The sequence below is a fragment of the Polyergus mexicanus genome, unplaced genomic scaffold (genome assembly GCF_030449975.1).
Source record: "Polyergus mexicanus isolate NDT 795.1 unplaced genomic scaffold, iyPolMexi1.0 SCAF_1, whole genome shotgun sequence".
NCBI classification, from domain to species: domain Eukaryota; kingdom Metazoa; phylum Arthropoda; class Insecta; order Hymenoptera; family Formicidae; genus Polyergus; species Polyergus mexicanus.
The window spans coordinates 13,922,578-13,942,511 of NW_027223321.1; the positions used below are offsets into that span (position 1 = coordinate 13,922,578).

Here is a 19,934-nt window from a genome sequence, read left to right on the forward strand (position 1 = left end):
TAAATGCATTTGAATCACATGTCATTTTTATAATTATTAGAGAATTTCCCCCAAATTTGAAATATCTCTTATATGACAAAATATTGAATTAATTTTGTTCATTTATAAAACATTTAAATTGCGAAAAGAAATATTTTTTGCAAACCAAATACATTGTATTTTTAGAATTCAGTTTTTATAAATATGTATATTGAATACATTGTGCGAAATATTACATAAATTGAAGATATAGTATAAAGTGTATTATCTTTCTCACATACTTCGCAATATTATACATACATACACACTTGTACAAAATTTAATCTTTTATTTGCAATATGCAATTAATTGAGAAAAAGCAATATACTGATTCATAAAAATATATATAGAAAAAAATTATCAAAAATTTATGTAATTTATTAATAATGTGAAAAGTTTAATGTGACTATCATATAAGTGTATCCTTATCACACTTTAAGTATAACAGGATACGATATGGTATGGCCGATATTTTGCAAACTTATTAAATCATGATTAATAATCTGTTCGTGCCATAACGTCTATACATTTGTTAAAATTAGTTGAAGCAGAGTTTCGTCACAATCTTTGTAATGTAGATATTGTTTTTACACTGAACAAATTTTTTACGGTTTAAGCTAAAGTCACTGCCCATAGTGTATTCAATCCGAAAATGTAAGACTTGATCCACTAATGAGTACGTGACACAAATTAGTACATTTTGTTTACATTATTGGACACAAAATACTGTTCTTTGCATTACTAATCATAGAAATTAAAACTTAAGCGAATAAAAATGTTGGACGATAAGACGTATTGTCGAAGTGTAATGGCAAAATAAATTTTATCATATATTTAATTTCCGAGATTATCTCATAGAAATGTTTTTTCTTTTGCTACACATTTAACTTTTATATTAATATCCAATAAAATATAGCATCAGCTTGTTTATGTGGTTTTATCTACATACTTTCATCTAACACTTATCAATTTATGCTAAAAAAAATAGTGAGAAATATCTTGAACTTAAAAAGAGAGAGAGAGAGAGAGAGAGAGAGAGAGAGAAGGAATTATATCAAAAGTAGAAACTCTATGTGTGTGTTGATATAACCCTTATAAAATTTTTTTTTAAATTAATATTTTTTGTACATTTGATAATATTAATATATATATATATATATATATATATATATGTTATAATTATATATAGAGCCTGGAGAGGAGCCTTAAAAATCTTAATAATATCCTCCTTTTTATCTGAATTATTTATAATTTAACAAATTGAATATTTTTCTTTTATAAGAATTATCAAAAACTATTTCGGATAGCTTCTATTCAAATATAAATTTTTAATTATGTTAGATATGATAAAGACTCGAATAATAATACACATTATCTCTCTTTTACAATACAATATGTATAATTAATAATTTTATTATTATAGCAAGTTTGTTTTTATTGTTGCAAACATTTGCAGTATGTCAGCAATTTGACAATAGATTTAATTAATACATTATAGCAAGTTAACATCTTTTTATAAATTTTTATTATGGCAAGAAAGTTCTCAATTATGTACTTTATTATAATGATGTATACTTCTTTTTCGTTTGCAAATGGTTATTAATCACCTTCTCGTTGGAAATCATCATTGATTGACGATTCGACGATCTTCTTTAAAGTCCTTATATCATTAAAATATTTTGGATCAGGCCGTCTCAATAACATATGCTCTTTAATTATCTTTAGACATTTACTTACTTTGTGATTGCTAATTTGTTCTATTAAAATCTTATGTGTATGTACAAATTATAAAGAATACAATGTATTTCTTCCCTTTTTACAAGAATTTATAATATCAATCATTAAATGCAGCAAGAAATTCATTTACTGCAGGGTAATAATATAAAGCCATAATTATAGCATCCTAAAAAAAAAAAAAAAAGATGGATAAATTGTCCAGAATAAGTACGTATGAGAAAAATATTTGATAAAAAAATCTGTTTTAAAAATTAATATATAAACAATGCATAACTATGCAATTATCGTTTCTTGTCAAATACACCAAAACTTCTTTATATTATATCTGCAGAATATAATGTGTCGAAAATACAGAGTTTTAAACTTTTTTTATGATATTTTATACTAATTTACACGATAAACATGCGCGAGTTAAAATTTAATAGTCAAATATTTAAAAGACATACCTCCTTTGTACTTATATTTAGGCCTGTTTTACTTATTATATATCTATAGGATAACACAGCATAATGGTTAACAATATTCAGTAAAATATCTAAATCACAATCTCCCAAATCCTTAATTACTTTGTTTGAAAGATTCTTCAGAAGAATACCATCTTTTCGGGCGCTAAAAGGCTGTTAAAAAAAATGCTATTTATTTATATTTATCTAGATACATTTAGCACATACATACCTCATCATACCATAATGCTCTATGAATATCATTTGCATAGGTAGATATAATACGAATCCTTTCCTGATACATGTCTGATGGCATGATTTGGTACAAGCGCATTCTCATTTGGCGATACCTGTAATATAATTCAAATAGCAGTAATAAAGAGCATAATTAACTTGAAAATAAAAGAAATTAATACCTTAATAATAATCTACAAACTCTTGACAAAAAAGCGCAACTTTTTGCAATAAATGCTCCATAGATAACTGCTGGTGGTGGCAATGTCCACGTTAACATGTGACTACGGCTTTCCAATGTACAAATCTTTGAAGACATGAAAGAAATAGGAATGATTGATAAAACATTTATCGATTAAATATTAGAATTAAATTACTTGTAGTTTAAACTTTTATATACCTCTTCATAAAATGCCAAAGCTTCTGATAAAAAGATAACATTAAAATTGTGTATATTTAATCCATAAACAATAAGATTTTCGGATACTGTTGTAAGTACTGATATAATTTCTGCTAAATCTTCTAATGGACCTTGTCGTAAAAAGTACGATGCATTCCGATATTGTTCTTCAAGCCCTTGTTTAACAAACTGTAATGAATAATTTTCTTATTGATATTAAAAATATCTATTTAGGTATCTAAATTATTAATCCAAGTTTTTATTCCATTTTTGGCAAAAACAGTTACCTATTGTATATTTCTGAAAGTTACAATGTGTGTTTATGTATAATTCTTATGTATTTGTTGCATCCTAATATTTTGTGTGTGCGTGCGCGCGCGCGCGCATAAAATATATAATGGAAATGTTATACAGATTGTAGAGATGTTATAAATTCTTACCAAGTTTGTAATTAGTTTTTGTAGGCATTTAATTATTTCACATTTCATAGATAAACTTGATGCATAAAATATATTCTGTACATGTATCAGAATGTTCTCTCGTAAATCTAAAATAATTAAATGTAATATTTCCAGCAAAACAATAATTAGATAAAACACCTTTATAGTTACCAGCCACTGATATAGAAGTCATCCATTGCAACAAATTAAGTAATTGTGGCAGATGCTCTCCTGTATTATAATATAAATATTCATCGAAAAACAGTTTAACTACAAGTATTTCTTCCTGCATATATCGAGAAAATTCGATTGTCATAGAAAGAAGTTTATCCATTTCTTCCTTGGAAAATTTTCCATTTTCTAATATAAATGCTAAAATATTAAGATAGCAATTCTTTTTATATTACATTTTATGTTTGATATATAGTTATATGTGACAGATTAAAATAATTAAATAAGAAATAATGTTTTTATTTTTACAATTAAAAAAAAATCTAAGATTTGCATATATGGTATACCTCTTGTTAATGTATTATACAGATTGTATGAAAATCTGCTTTGATACTGAAAGTCTGCATATGTAAGAAGATGATAACCAGCCATATTTGCTAAGAGTGAGACAGCATTACATGGCAATTCAACATTTTGATGATATTTTCCCAATTCATCTATGCTGAAATATGTAATATAATAATGTTTATATATGTATATGTATTACATATGTTATTAATATATATTAAAATGAGCGAGTAATATATGTTATTTCAGATGTATTGTGCTCACCTACTTATATCAAAAATCGATTTTGCATCCTTATCTTTAAAAATACTTGAACCAATATGAAAATAACCAACAGAAGGCAACAGTGGCTTTTGTCTTTTTTGAACTTTCACATTCTATATGCAGAATAAGTTTTATATTTATATAATTTATTTATAATATGAATCAAAGATATTATATTATATTTGCAGTACATAAATATTTTTTATACCTGCATCACATTCCAATTAAAATGAGTTTGAGTGCTTCGGCAAGATTGTTGGATCTCCACTCGATCTCTAGCATCTTCCAATGCTAATCGTATAAATTCAGGAATAGGTTTCCACACACTTTCTATATTCACTGATTGTATCTTTTCAGGAACTAATTCTGGCTTATATGACTTAAATAAGCTAAGAATATGTTATGAAACATATTTTATATATATTATTTCCCATTTTATTAAGCATAGATATTCTGTCAATTATACTTACGAAAGTAATGCAATAATATGTTTTGGAGGCTTAGAATATTTTTTTTGAAGGCTTAATAATCTTAAAACATCTCTGCGAGAAACATCCTCTGGTTTCGTTAATACATAAATAAGACGTGCTATATGACGTTCCTAAAAATTCTTTATATTATTTAATATATTTATATTAATTTAATTATTTATCTTATAGAAACAAAAGAAATTTATGCTAATAGCAATAATGATATTTTAAGACTGTAATTTTAAAAATTTATTAAATATAAGATATATATTTATATATGTAAAAAAAGACATATATTACCAGTTTCTCTTTCTTGAACATTGTATGAAAGAAGACATCATAATATATATTAATTACTTTTCTATCTATTAATTCATAATCCCATAAACCTAAAAATCAACATTTTTAAAAATATACTTTTATATATATATATATATATATATATGTATGTAGTTACAATAAATAATATATGAAATAAAATATTCTTATAATGTAAATAGTTTTAGAATAAGAAATAAATCATTTTCAACTCTTTGTATAACAATAATACAATTATACATACCTAAAACCCATTGTATAACAATGATACAGACAGTGAGTGGTAGCTCATCCAATGATGATAAGCACCAAGCAATTATAGACTTTGCTATTTCCTCAGGCAATTTATATTTTGGAATTAAACATCTTATTAATGATACCCATTTAACTGCACCTAACATCAAAGAGTTTAATATTTATTTTATATATATATGCAATGCTTGATTGCACCAAGCCTCTTACATTTATAAAATATACTGTAATGTTAATATACATATATATACTTATTATATATTAATAATGTACTAACGTAAATCTGTGTGTATAATAACATTTGCCAGTTTACTGAGAACATCATCATCCAATCCTCTTGTGATAGCTTCTTCTTGTAAAATGTTAAGAAACAAATTAAATTCTGGAAATCGTAGACCTTTCGCTAAAGGAAAGATAAAATAAGAAATAAAAAAGAATTATAAATTAAACAAACATATATAAAATAACTTTTAAAATCCTGATACAAATATATTCAAGAAAATTATTCCAAATATTCAAAGTTGTATAATCAAAAAGAGAAAAATACATATACAATATAAATAGGTTTATATAGATGCTTACATTTGAGGCCTTTTATAAATTTTAAACAGGTCTGTCTCGTCTCACTTTCCTCCATCCCGAAAAGATCATGAATAAAACTCCGCAAAAAAATACAGTAAAAAAACTGAATCACTTATATTTTTTTGTTAAAAGGCGCTTTAAAACTTTACATTATATGGCACATATTAAACTCCTGAATCCCTTGGCGGTTTTAGTAGTTAAGAGCATGGAACAAGAGTCGATAAGAGTGAGGGGCAAACTCTGTATCAGACTATATACGAAGATTGAGATTGAAGATTGAAAATTGACCAATCAGAAGAAAGAAATTTTAGTTCTTTTTGTTCTGATTGGTTAACGCGATGAGTCTAGCTATTATTGAACTCGAAAGCGACTATTTTCAGGCGAGAATCTGTTGGCTAGCTTCATGTAGATTATGACCGTTACATTTTCAAATGTCGCTAATTTATTCGGTGAGTTTCTTTTAGTTGCGAAACGAGTAAAACATTTCCTGCGCTGACAATATATCTTTCTCTTATTGGAGCAAATATTCAAGATATATGTATTCTTTTCTTTCATGCAAATATCAGCGTGAGTATTCCAATGCATTAAAAGCGATATATATTATACTTTCAAATTGTATATATAATAATTTGTGATAGATCTTTTCTGTGTGAAAACTGATATATGCGATAGTTTTTATTTTTCATATAAGAATATTATATAAGAAAAATAAAATACTCCAATCAAAAATATACATTTGTAACGAAACATAGACATTTATTTTATACAACATTCCTTGCCAAACTCATATATCTTTGCCGATTGTGAACTTTCGTTTTGTAGAATTACTTTTAATACTGTAAATTTTTGATATTTTTCATATATATATATAATTTTTTTTATGAAAGGATATATTAAAGTGATATTGCAAAGAAACTAAATTTGAAATAGCTAAGAATGAAAGAAGAATTTGATTATATCATCTAGCTCAAATAGATTTTACACATGCTTGATTCTTTTGATTTTGATACACTTTGTATAAAATCATCGAATGCATGAGCGTAAAACGCGTTTCAGAGGACGCGTTTCATTTAACGCCCGCGACGCTCACAGTGATCATTTCATCCTTGGTGTTCACCGAAAGTTAAACAAAGACAGATGATGCTCGCGAGCGTATAGTGGAACGCGTCCAGAATTGCAATCGCTCCCCGATCCAATATCCAATATGTCGTTGTAACCATTTATTCGTAAAGTTCGATTCTCGAGGGGGACAAATCCAGATTGGTGTGACTCTTGAAAAGTGCGCATAATTCGTATAAACTCGTACGAATGCCGTCGATCGTTATTTAATTGGTGCTGAATCGTGAAAGATAAATAACTGTGGGACGCGAGGGAGAAACGATAAAATCGAGACAGCATGGTAAGTTTTGTTCGCTAAATAAATGTATGGAAGGATAATAGATACAGAATCGTGTGACGATCATTAACGGTGTTGCAGATGCAATTTATGTTACTGTTCAGCCGGCAAGGAAAGCTTCGCTTACAAAAGTGGTATGTCGCTCATCCGGATAAACTGAAAAAGAAGATCACGCGCGAGCTAATAACTACGATACTCGCACGAAAGCCAAAAATGTCAAGTTTCTTAGAATGGAAGGACGTTAAAGTCGTCTACAAGAGGTACGTAATTGTGTACAATCGATAATCGCCGATTCAATCTGAAATCTTGCATTTCGCGATGGATGAATACACAATTCTTTTTGACGAGAAAAATTTTTTCACTCGCAGATATGCAAGCTTGTACTTTTGTTGCGCAATTGAGCAAAATGATAATGAATTGCTAACATTGGAAATTATACATCGATATGTTGAATTATTGGATAAGTATTTTGGCAGTGTGAGTATATTTATTAAGATAAATTTAAAATGTATTTTTATATAGAGTGTGCGTTGTATTGTAATTTGTTATAAAAATGTAAAATTTTAATGGGATGATAATGATATTATTAGGTATGCGAGTTGGACATAATTTTCAATTTCGAAAAGGCATACTTTATCTTAGACGAATTACTTGTCGGTGGAGAGATTCAAGAAACTAGCAAAAAAAATGTATTGAAAGCCATTGCTGCTCAGGATCTGCTACAGGAGGTTAGTTACGGGGATGTACCCCTTGAATTGTAATACATTTTAATTTATTAATGGCACAAGGTTGTACACATACATGCATACATACACCTACACAGACAATTTTCTTTTATAGCCATTTTTGGCTGTAAAAGGGAGATTTTCAGATCGTTTTATCTTGACATATTGCTATTTCCATTTAACATATTTAGAACTCATTTAACAGAATTATATCCAGATGGAAAGAGTACAAATAAGAATTTTGCATATTTATAATCAATATTTATTAATTACAAATTAAAGCGATCTCTATTGCTCCCTTTCTTGCTAGTCATATGTCGTTTTTATTAAACGATTATGATATTGCAAGAATCAAGCATGTATAAAATCTATTTGAGCTAGGTGAGATACAATCAAACTCTCCTTTCATTCCTAGCTTTTTCAAATTTAGTTTCTTTGCAATATTAGTTTAATATATCCTTTTATAATATATATATATATATGAAAAATATCAAGAGAATTTACAGTCTTAAAGCAATTCTATTTGATATATAGTCATACTCTCTTAGCCATTATCTATCATATTTTAAAATTTATTTAACACCTAGTAATAATAGATTTGTTAAGATATAGAAATGAACAATTTTACAGGACATGCATGAAGGCATTCAAAGATATTAATAATTGCCTTTAAATAATTCGAATTTTCTACTTGCTTTAATCTTGCCTGTCTTCTTGCATATACAATTATATATAATAATGTATATACTAGACTTTTTTATATAACGTTATATCAGCTTTATGTTTTGTTGACAATTCTCTGTGTCGTTGTATTATTGGATGTTGCACAATGTGATCAAACAATATGTTAGCTCTCACATTGATATAATCTTATATGTATATATATACATATATATATGAAGAATGTTATTGCTTGTATATATGATATGTATATATTCATTATTCACACTATGTTTACGAGTTATTTCACAGCTCTTTTGTATACAAAATATGACAGAACCAGATAATTTTCTTTCTCCTTATGTGTCATCTCTTGTGTCAGTTATTGCAAACGTCACTATGCATTGAAACAGTTTCAAAATTAATAATTTCTCAATCAATCTCTGTTTTTTTTTTTTTTGTTTTTTTGTTTAACTTTATTGCGCGCGAATGCTTCTGTTCCAAATATAACATTCAAATATTCTATATGTCCTAACTGTCCTATCTTTTATAAAGCATGAGCAATATTTGTAATGTGAAATGTTACATATTGGTAGAAAATTGTAAGATATAACAAGCTTAAAATGTTAAATATTAAATATTTTCATAGACAATTTTTGAAATGCTTACACATTTCTTGTTTAATTTTTATAAAGGAGCATATATATAGTACTTTCCTCCTAAATTCAATTTTTATTATTGGCAATGATTAAATGTCTATGCATAATAGCATTTATATAGTCTGGGTACTATTTGATAATATTGTTGCGTAATTTATGTACAACCAAAAAAGAAATAATTTTAAAATAGACATTTTCTCAAAGTCTGCATTTATACTAGTAAATACATAAGAAAAATTTGGACCCATCTAAATTATTTAGTTTTCAATAATGATAGTTTAAATGAAAAAAAAAAGGTACAAATAAAAGTATCTTTATTATCTGTTGAACAACATTTTTATCCAATTGAAGGCACAATATATATTTTATAAGATATATGCATTAGGTAAAGCTTACTTATCTGTCTTGTCGAAAGATAGATGTAATTTCAAACTTATTTTTAATCTGTGTACGACTACACATATGAAATTACTCTTTATATATTGGAGCTTTGTTCAGATATTAATAAATTTGAAATTTTAGTAGAGCAGATTATTACGGAATAAAATTAGTAGATTAAAGATATATTTACTCGCATATCTTGAATTGGTGATGCAAATTTTATTCATTCTGATATTGGAGAATTTTTAAAACATTTGTAATTATCGATTTGTATATTGCATTAATAGCATATATTATTTTTTATGTATAATATGCCATATTTAAAAATGATTTGATAAGAATAATATGAAGTGTCATTATTATTTATTCTAGTCTATTGTTAGATTCTTTGGACAGAAAATTGTTTCTTTATAGAAAAATAGATATAATACCGTACATAAATTTTTACAGCTCAAAAAATATTTTAAAAATAATACAATTTTTTTACGAGATGAAAATTAAGAAGTTAGATATTTTTACACTTTTTTATGCCTTTATATGCAACAATATTTGCTATTTCTTTTATGAATGATATACATTTTTTATGAATGCTACATACATACATATATATATATATATATATATATATATATATATATATATATATATATATATATATATATAATTGTATCACACACATATATATAATATTTTTAAATATTTTAATATTTTACATAATATTAAACATGTTTAAACATTATTAATATGTCAAGAATTTGACAACCTTGGCAGAATTTTTTTATTTTGTATATAAAAATATGTATTATATTTTTATTAACTTAATCGTTTTATCAAATTACAATATAAAGAATTGTTGTTTAAAATTCAAACGTTAAATTAAAATTATCACGATATAGGAACGATTATAGGAAATGTTGATTGAATGAAAAGATTCATTAATAATAATTCATATTAATATAAACATGTAAATATTTGTAAAAAAAAAAGAATCAAGCAAATTTTTAATAACACATAACACTTTCATATTATTTTTTCTTTGTAACATATTTTATGTAGGAAAAATGATATAGAAGGGTCCATATAAGATGCTCATAATATATAGTGCATAATATTTTATTATTGTATTGTATAAGTTATTTTTACACAATATTTAAATCGCGTGCCCAAAAATTTGAGTGCCCACTTTATGTCTTTGTATGTATGATTTAAAAGTTTTAAAGTATGTGCATGATATGATATTGGACACAATGACGTTAAATATTTTAAAAGTGAATGAAAAATTGTTACTAATAATCAGATTGCGAAATTGTTTAATTTACTGCTCGAGCATCGGTGACAGTCGCTATGCTGACAGGCGTAGACAGGAAGCAAAAAAAATATCAAATGCAATAGAGAGAAGATATTCGTCCTTCGCATAACGGCTCTCGTCGAAAACCGAGTGGATGAAAGCTCATTCGTGATCTTCTATTAACTGCCATATGATTATATGTTTATTTGGATTCGTACAAAAGCATGGCACCAATGCAATGATTTCTGCACTAAGTACCTTTTGTAGTAAATATAAGAGAATGATGTTAACGTATTATTGCCATATTAATATCTTAAATTTATTCAGTGTATTCAGATTTAGAATAATCAATTATTCCATAGATATGATTATGTGCGACACACAGCACTAGAAGTAGAATAAATGAGAAGTGTATTACTACGTATATATTGCCGTTTACAGAGTGTTGATATGTATATGTGCGTGTATGCCTTCGAAATCTAATAAATACTTTTTAACAATTGTATTCACTTTGTAATATTTGTCTCGTATATTTTCCAAATGATGTATCATTTAGCTTTATTCTTTTCATGAAAATATTGAATTTCAAGAGTTTCATGTAGTTTCATAAATGACGTCATCAACTTTCTTATGCAAAAAAAAATATTTGAATATAATTTGCCATTATTAAAGATATATTTAAAATTATCAGAAAAAATTGTACTTTTACTAAAAGAGTTTGCAGTTTATAGCAGCTATATATATAATTCAGGAAAATTATTTTATATATAGGCTTTTAAAAACGAAATAAGACATCAAAAATTTTAAATAAATACGTGTAAATGACAATAGATTATTATTAACAAAATCTTTTTATTACCACTATAATATCATTCCTCAAGTTTTTAACATGTGGCTAATAGAATACTATAAGATTTTTGTGTGTGTAAAGAGAGAGAGAGCGATGTGATTGTACACGAATATATGATTGAATATATTTGTAATATCTGTAACCCTCCCCCCCCCCCCCTTTAAATATTTGTATATAATATTATATTGTACAATGTCATATATGTTAAGTCCATGGTAGATAGAGACAAAGTAGAAATTTAGCGAAGACTAGTTAGTTTTTCTTTGTTTGTTGTGGAAGGACGAAGCTGTGGAAGGTGCTCTACGGGAGATAGGGCTTTTATAGGTACCCTATTGTTTGCATGAGCTTCACGGACAAAGTATCGACCCACATGATCGACCGAAAAACCAGAAAAGGCTTATCCGCTGCATGATGCCATTACAACTCTACTATAAAATATATAACTAAATATATTTATAAAATTTCAAGTCAACTTTATACTAGTCATATGCAGGACGTTTGAGGCATCGTGCATTTTCTTTCGACTATAAACTTTTTGACGATAAGTTTATCTTTTTGCATGATAAAAATTCAATTTGTGGATTGATAAAAAAAAATCGAAAAAAATTTGTTTTATTTAAAGCTGTTGATTGTCAATATGAAATATATATAATATCGTGGCAATTGAAACTCTGTCTCTGATCAAAGTACATACAGGTTTAAATCAAATAAAGTATAAAGTTACATTAATCTATTTAGAAGCTTGACAATCCATTTAAAGAAAACGCGAAAAATTGACTATTTACTTATGATTCCCAAATTTATTACCTGGAGCAAATAGTATACTCCTCTTACAGTTAGTTAATTTATTAACTTCTAATGCTTATAATCGAGAGAAAATGTGCACGATACTTGGAGCATTCTCTGTATATGTTAATATATTTTTATATCGAGAAAAGAAAGTCGTCTCTTGCGTGTAAAACAAAATGTTATGTTACTAACCAAAGGCTGATCTATAGTTTTTAAACCTTAATCATAACTTTTAAGATACATCTTGATAAATAAGCGACGACAGTTACCCCAACGTACTTTAATCCTCAACTGTGGCAATAAAATTATTCTGTATTTTCGTAAGTTATTTTTATGAAAGCGTTGTACACACATATGCAATATTGAAGTGCGTCAGTATTTAGGCGATTATTACATATAGAATATATATTTCTTACGTATCTCTATCTATCTACTTAAAAACACTATTTTAATTCTAACAAACAATTCGAAACATATATATATATATATATATATATATATATATATATATATATATATATGTATGTATGTACACGCTCATATATTAAGCATCGTCAATTTTTAACGTATTAATGTATAATTAATTATACATTAAGTGTAAGTCTAGTAATAAATATATAAATAATCGTACGAAATTTTTACATTGTAATTGGAAACGTGCGCGTATACAATACCTTGTCTGTTATTAGTCTATGTTATCAGTTAAACAAACATAAATCTCAGATGGAGATAACACACTCGACTCGAACATCTCAAGAGTTTTCGTTGTCGAAGTTAATTTATTAAGAAACATATATATTCGCGAAACAATTTTTTGTTAGCTATTTTTTTTTTTTTGAGGTGGATATTTCTTGTTTTATAAGCTGTCTCGCGCGGTGTGAGCATATTGAGCCGAATATCGCATCCATCCTTGTCCCATCTCACATGGAGGATATTTCGCAATTTGACACGTTGCATGTAAAATAGGCAATTTTTTATTGGCGCTTAAGATTTCAATCGAAGCAATAAATAAACATGTGCTTTGTGTGCTCACGCGAGTAAAGTCACTTGGTTATATGAAAAGGGTTCAGTTCACCATTTGAAGCTGCATCAAGAAGAGAATTTTATTATGCAGTAGGTACGTGTACGTTTATATATACATATATATAAATATATCCTCATTCTATCTTTTTTCGTAATATGTTTATAAAGTGCAGCATCAAAGTAATTGATCCCTGTTCATATTATTTATTAGAGATTCTCGAGTATGATTTCGATGAACTTATTCTCTTGTATGTGTTACAGGAGGAGACTCCTCAGGGATTCTTCGAGGATCATGGATTGGGATAATATTCTTTAAAAAACAATACTTTGGCGTATTTTGTCGTAAGTTTATACATTCCCACATATATGTTTTATTCCATTTCATATTTACATTATGCGATTCATATTGGTTGTTTTAAGAAATGCAGAGTTTAGAAAAAGGCTATATATATATATATATTTTGCGTGCAGATACACAAGTTTATTATTTTAACAATTGTGTCAGCAATATAAATCCAAGAGAGGTTTTAATATTTTTTTAGTTAGGAATTTCTTTGATGATTTCAAGTAGTTATATCTCTCTAAAGCGACACCACATAATTGTTGTACACGGTTTGAAAATTTGTAGGCTCTATTTATTGAATGAGAAAACGAATATTTTGATGAGATTATCAACATTTTCAAATTTTTTTCCTTTCTTAATATCCCATTTTTTGTTCCTCTTCTTGCACGTAATAGGAGATAATTTTTATGAAAATTCTATATAATGTTATGAGGAGATAAAATTACATATTATTACATAAAATATAACGTTTTCATATCAAGTGTTTTTGAGACATAATTTATTTATACATAATCACTCTTGTTACGAGATACAAAATGTATTGTTAATTAAATATCGTATATTCTGTATTACATAATATATCGTTAATGAAATCCCAGATGTGTTTCCTTAAATTTGAAATATAGATATGTTACTATAAGAGTGTCTGCATACATTTTTAACCAATATTAGAAAAAGAAATTGGATATATGTAATCTATAATAATAAGGATATACTCTAGTTGAAATTAAAAAGTAGACTGTGACGGAGAGAAAGATGGGAATCGGTAGTTAACGTATATTCTTTAAGGATGATAAAGACTCCTTATTAGCGAATGTTAAAGTTCGTCAAGCATTAATAGTCTTGAAAGAGATTAAAAAACTTAAATTCACAAAAATAGTATTAAAATGCAATGACAATGAAAACTATAAATTTAACTAATATAAATTACGTTAGCTGTAATCTGGCTTAAACTGAATAAATTTCTCTCTGTATACGATTTAACTCTGCTAATCTATTCGCGTTATTATTACGCGGTCATCTGTATCAGTTTACAGAGTTACACAACATATTTTTCAATGCAGTATTTCAATATAATAGTTCAGATATTTTTTTAAATGTTTGTCGAATGAACGGAACCGTTCAACAGTGCGATCTTATAGGCTGTCGATCTTAAATCGCTTAAATTTATCAGCTCGGATTAAATTTATTGATTAAAATTTTTCGCTAAAAAAGATTGCATGTCTACTACCGACTCTTGTTTTTTCTTCTTTTTTTTTTTAACGCGCGGATTCAAGATCGTTAAGAAGTATTAATATTTTGTAGGAAAATTATAATAATGTAGCTGTGTATTGTTTTTAATTCTTAACTATGTATAACGAAATCTTATGTAAGTTTTAACATGCAATCGTTTGCATTTATCAGTTATTCATTTGTAAAGGAAAATCAAGATCGTTTCGATTTACATTTTAGGAGAGATTCCATTTTTCTCGTAAATTCTTTGCTTTTTTTTCTCTTGCTCCTTCTATATATATAACGCTTATGAATTTTTGTCCCGTCAGAGAACGCACGGACAATGCCACTCTATTTGTGTGCTTCTATTTCAGTTTTCGTAAAAACTCTTGCACAGCCGAATATCTTGAATCTATCACATTATATTGCTCCACATGTCTCATATCCTACCATTAATATAATAATAAATATATATATTTATTATGTTTTGTTATGATGAATGATTTTATGTATAATTTTTTTTATAATTTCACTAGATATGCGACTTTTCGCGGCACACGCACACAATTAAGGGTTAAAGAATATATTTTATTATCTTATGATTAGCATTTATTTTAATATAATTATATAATATCGCATACGGGTGTGATGGCGATACAAGTTTTGAACAAACTTTAGTTAGGTTCAGTTACTTGGAAGTGGTTTATTAGAAAATTTTAATGCAACGTATATATATATATATATATATATATATATATATATATATATATATATATATATATCCCTCTCCTCCCTCCTGTATTCTTATTAAAAAGTTACATCTTATCATCTCGTGTATTTTTATGATGCTTGAAGCATGTATATGTATAGGAAAATGTAAGAGTTATCGATTTTTCAATACAGTTGTTGAAATTAAACGAGATATTTTGTAACATAAATATTTTCACCGTTGTAAAATGTGTAATTGAGGTATACAAATATGTATAAATTGAAGATCTCGATTTGTGCGTTCAAAGTACTTTTCATATTAAAAATCAGACAATAAGTTAAGCGTATTTCTAAATATTCGTCTGTGTGTAACATTTATATACGATATATGTTATCATATATACATATAAATACCCTATACATATCGGATAACATGATGAATATTGAACCTATTGAACTTATATTCAAATCCCGCTAAGGTATTCAATAAATAACTGCGTTTTCTAAATGTTTAAATAAATTTTCATTTAAAATAAGTTATTAATAAGTATTTCTCTTTAAATAAATGATATATATATCTTTTTTATTCAATCTCTCTTTTACATATACATTATATATATATATATATATATATTAAAATAATTTTTGTTTTGTTATCGTAATATAAAAATTGAATTTAAAAGAGAGAGAGAAGAGTATAATATTCTTATGTGATATAAAAAATACTTTGAGATATATTATACCCATCTGTTACAACTTAAGCGGGATGTGTTATATATACAATACATATAAGTATATGGATGTCGACAGTAAGATAAGGCGTTTAATACGTGATAATACATTGAAAACTATTCTCAATTTAATTCTATTTTACATCGTATCTTTTATTTTTCATTTATATAATCGTCAAAGCATCCTTACGCAACAATCTAATATGCTCATTAGACTGCAACTAACAAGGGACATTATTCTCTTGCACTTTGTAATTACATAATTGATCTGCGTAATACAATCGTAAATGTCACATTCGATTGCATTTAAGCTTTTGAATTATATGAAGCGACACACACACACACAACGTGTACATATTTTATTGGAAGCGAATCAAAAATAGTTAATAAGTTTATATCTGTTGCTCTGTATTCATTCGTCCTTAATACGCGCTGATGTTTGATGAAAAACGATAGGACTGTAGAATAAGACTTTATCGATGTTAAGAATGTGAAATATGTATTATGTTAAGAACAAATGTTGCATTGACACAAAAGACGATGCTTTATGCTCCGTCCACAAAAAATAAAATCTATAAAAACAGACGATACATTAATTGTCTGTATTATTATCATTATCGAATAATCTCGCGAAACTATTTTCGTTCAAAAATAAAATGCACGAATATTTCTCTGGAAAATGCATTAAAGATTGAAATTTGACTAATTAAAACAAAAGAAGATAAAATTTTTTGGTCCTCTCTGAAAATTTCAATTTTCAATCTTAATCTTCGATGCATAGTCTGATAGGATTTAATGCGTTTTTATCATACTTTTGATTACGTTTAATTTTATATTATAATATTTAAAAGAGAGGGGGAAGGCATATTTTTTTTTTTCCAAAATTCTTATAACAGAATTGAAAGGCAAAAAGAGGAGAGCAGGCCGGCACGCACCTCCCGTCGTCGAAATTAATGATATCTCAGAGTTATTTGTTTACGCGTTTTTTTTTTTCCCGTGATGTCATTAATAAGGACCCGAAGTGGGCCGAAACGTATAATTAATTTTATATTATAATAATAATTTATATCAGCTTCACGTCAAAAAAAAGGACTCCACAATTTTTCCTACTCACATTCATCCATCCATATTTCCCTAGACTTCCATGCTAAAAACCTATATATTGCCTTATACTAATATAAATACTATTTACTAATTAACATATTAACCTAAATCCAACATAAACATAAAGCATATACCATCTTTGATTAAATTTCTATTATATACGTATTAAAATCGTTTAACAAAATAATATTCAATTTTTACGCTATAATTAGTGCGTCCGGGTTCATATTGGCCTTTCCTTTCTCTTCTTATTGATATTTATTATTCGAGCCACCTTTAATTTATTAATTTTATTATTTATTTTAACGATGACGTTTCTAACACGCGCGTCGCGCGTATATATATATATATATAAATATGTATATAATTTAGATGCGTGCCCATGATTGTAACGGTATAGTTTATAATAATGAATATAGTTGGAGAGATGCAGTCACACATTTAGCGCGCCTCTCCCCCCCCCCCCGTCTCTTCCCGCGCGCGCGTGCAGTTATTGAAATTTAAACCCCGTTTCATTCACGTTTGATCGCACAATAGAACCGCGCGCGGCGAGATATAACTTCATAATGTCCATCAATGTAGCCATGTGCGGCAGACGTTTTAATGAATACAACGGACGTGACAGCGATGTGAAAATGCGTGCCACTCCCCCTCCCTTCCTCCTCCTCCTCCCCCTCTTCTCTTCCCTCGCGCGCGCGCGCGGGCGTGTGTGTGTGTGTGTGTTTCCGTTATTGAAAAATCCCGCGTCCGCCGCAACTCCCGCGATTCGCATTGTAACGCCGTATATGCAATATCGCATATCCCAGGACGTGTGTATCACGAATGCGCCCCGATGTATAATAGTACAATGCGACGACGGGCGTCGCGACGATAATAGGCAGCGTCCATTATCGAGAGGACAACGACGATTAAATGGAACGCCTCGCTCTCCGCATCGCTAAGTTTGTATTTGTATACCTATGTTACACCGCGTCGCCTTTTTATTTATTTACGATTTATCCGCACGTTAAGAAAGATCGGAAGCGACGAGGCGGGATTATATATATAGGCGAAGGTATCTGAAACTCGGAAGAGTATCCGCGTTTAAAGGATAACGAATGAAAATGTAAATCGATAAAGTCGTACGACGTCGCGAGTGACCGAGATCTGGTATTATTATTATTATTATTATTATTTCAGCATTTTTTGAGACTGCATCCCCTCGCGCTCCATCTGATAATCAAATAATGCATCGCGAGATTTGAATAAAAATGCCTGAAAGATCAGAGGGAATTTTGAGGAAATTTTTTTGCAGGATTTGAGTAGACACTTGATATAAAAAAAAAAAAAATAAATAAATTTGCAACACAATACGAAATTGTAGACAAACGCGTGTTGAAAAGAGAGAGTGACTTTCGGGAAGAACAACGAGATTCGAGGGCCTGGATTATCGATCTAACTCCGATTATATACTCTGTCATCGTGAATATCGGTTTTAAATCGTAGCAAAAACGCGCACATTGTAACGCGAGGGGACTTTATAAAAAAGAGCATCTGTATATATATAAAAAAAAATATATATATATATATATATAGAGTGTTGGCGGCATTCGAACGCGTTGCGCGAGAAAGAGGGAGGAGGAAGAGAGGAGAAGGACGGGGAGATGGGGATGGCGCGTCGGCGCGCCGAGGCGGAAAGCGACGTCGACGTCGCGTCGGCTCGTCTCACTGACGTCGACGCCATCGCCGTCGTCGTACTGTCGTCGACGTCGGGCATCGTCCCGATCGCGTGCGTTAATTTCACGTTCGATTAACGGGGTTAACGCGACGATCGCGATACACGTACGACGTACGATGGCGCGCGAACGCGTGAAGCAATAACGATCCGCGTTAATACGCGTACACGCGTACACGCGTACGTCGCGTCGCGTCGCGTCGCGTCGTCGGCGACAGCGGAGACGCGCGCCGATCATCGGGATATCAATCGGAGATATCGTTCGCGAGCGATGCGATCGAGAATCGCGTCCTCGAAACAAACGTACGAACGTTTAACTTTCGTCCGGTAAAAGGACGAGGGGAAAAATATTGGATCCGCGTGACAACTCGTGCTCCTCGCGTAAGCGACGTCATCGTTGGAAGCGACGTCGAACGTCGCGGACATTTGGACTTTGGTTCAAGCCGACGAAATACGAGTGACAGAAAGAGAGAGAGAGAGAGAGACAGAGAGATAGGTCGGAAATAGATATTGAAAATTATAGACGTAACGAAGAGACGTTGGAGCGTCGCGAGAAACGACGACAAAATACGCCCCTCGCCATCGTCAGTGCTGGAGAAAGACTCTTTCGTCCCTGTAGAAATTTCATTTCTCGCGGATTTGAAAATTCCCCCGGATTCGCGCGTGTATCGTTT

The 19,934-nt window shown here is 29.0% G+C and overlaps 2 protein-coding genes across 3 annotated transcripts; one reads left to right on the forward strand and one right to left on the reverse strand.

Moving 5' to 3' along the window:
• Nucleotides 1-1,852: 1,852 nt before the first annotated feature.
• Nucleotides 1,853-5,854, reverse strand: LOC138937666 (centromere protein I). The gene is made up of 15 exons (XM_070304157.1): nt 5,678-5,854; nt 5,373-5,498; nt 5,088-5,237; nt 4,826-4,914; nt 4,526-4,656; nt 4,264-4,444; nt 4,056-4,168; nt 3,791-3,945; nt 3,444-3,644; nt 3,273-3,379; nt 2,833-3,021; nt 2,615-2,739; nt 2,431-2,548; nt 2,202-2,372; nt 1,853-1,921 (listed from the first exon to the last, which is right to left on the reverse strand). Exons 1-15 carry the CDS (start codon nt 5,730-5,732, stop codon nt 1,853-1,855), a joined length of 1,980 nt encoding a protein of 659 aa, XP_070160258.1. The 5' UTR covers nt 5,733-5,854.
• Nucleotides 5,855-6,784: 930 nt separating this feature from the next.
• Nucleotides 6,785-16,224, forward strand: Ap-1sigma (AP-1 complex subunit sigma-2). Of its 2 annotated transcripts, none has more exons than XM_070302000.1 (5): nt 6,785-7,076; nt 7,155-7,333; nt 7,442-7,550; nt 7,664-7,801; nt 13,710-16,224. In XM_070302000.1, exons 1-5 carry the CDS (start codon nt 7,074-7,076, stop codon nt 13,752-13,754), a joined length of 474 nt encoding a protein of 157 aa, XP_070158101.1. In that variant the 5' UTR covers nt 6,785-7,073; the 3' UTR covers nt 13,755-16,224. The 2 variants fall into 2 exon arrangements, with proteins under 2 accessions (XP_070158101.1, XP_070158091.1); XM_070301990.1 differs by lacking the exon at nt 13,710-16,224 and adding an exon at nt 11,916-12,916 and having other exon boundaries at nt 6,788-7,076.
• The last annotated feature ends 3,710 nt before the right edge of the window (nt 16,225-19,934 follow it).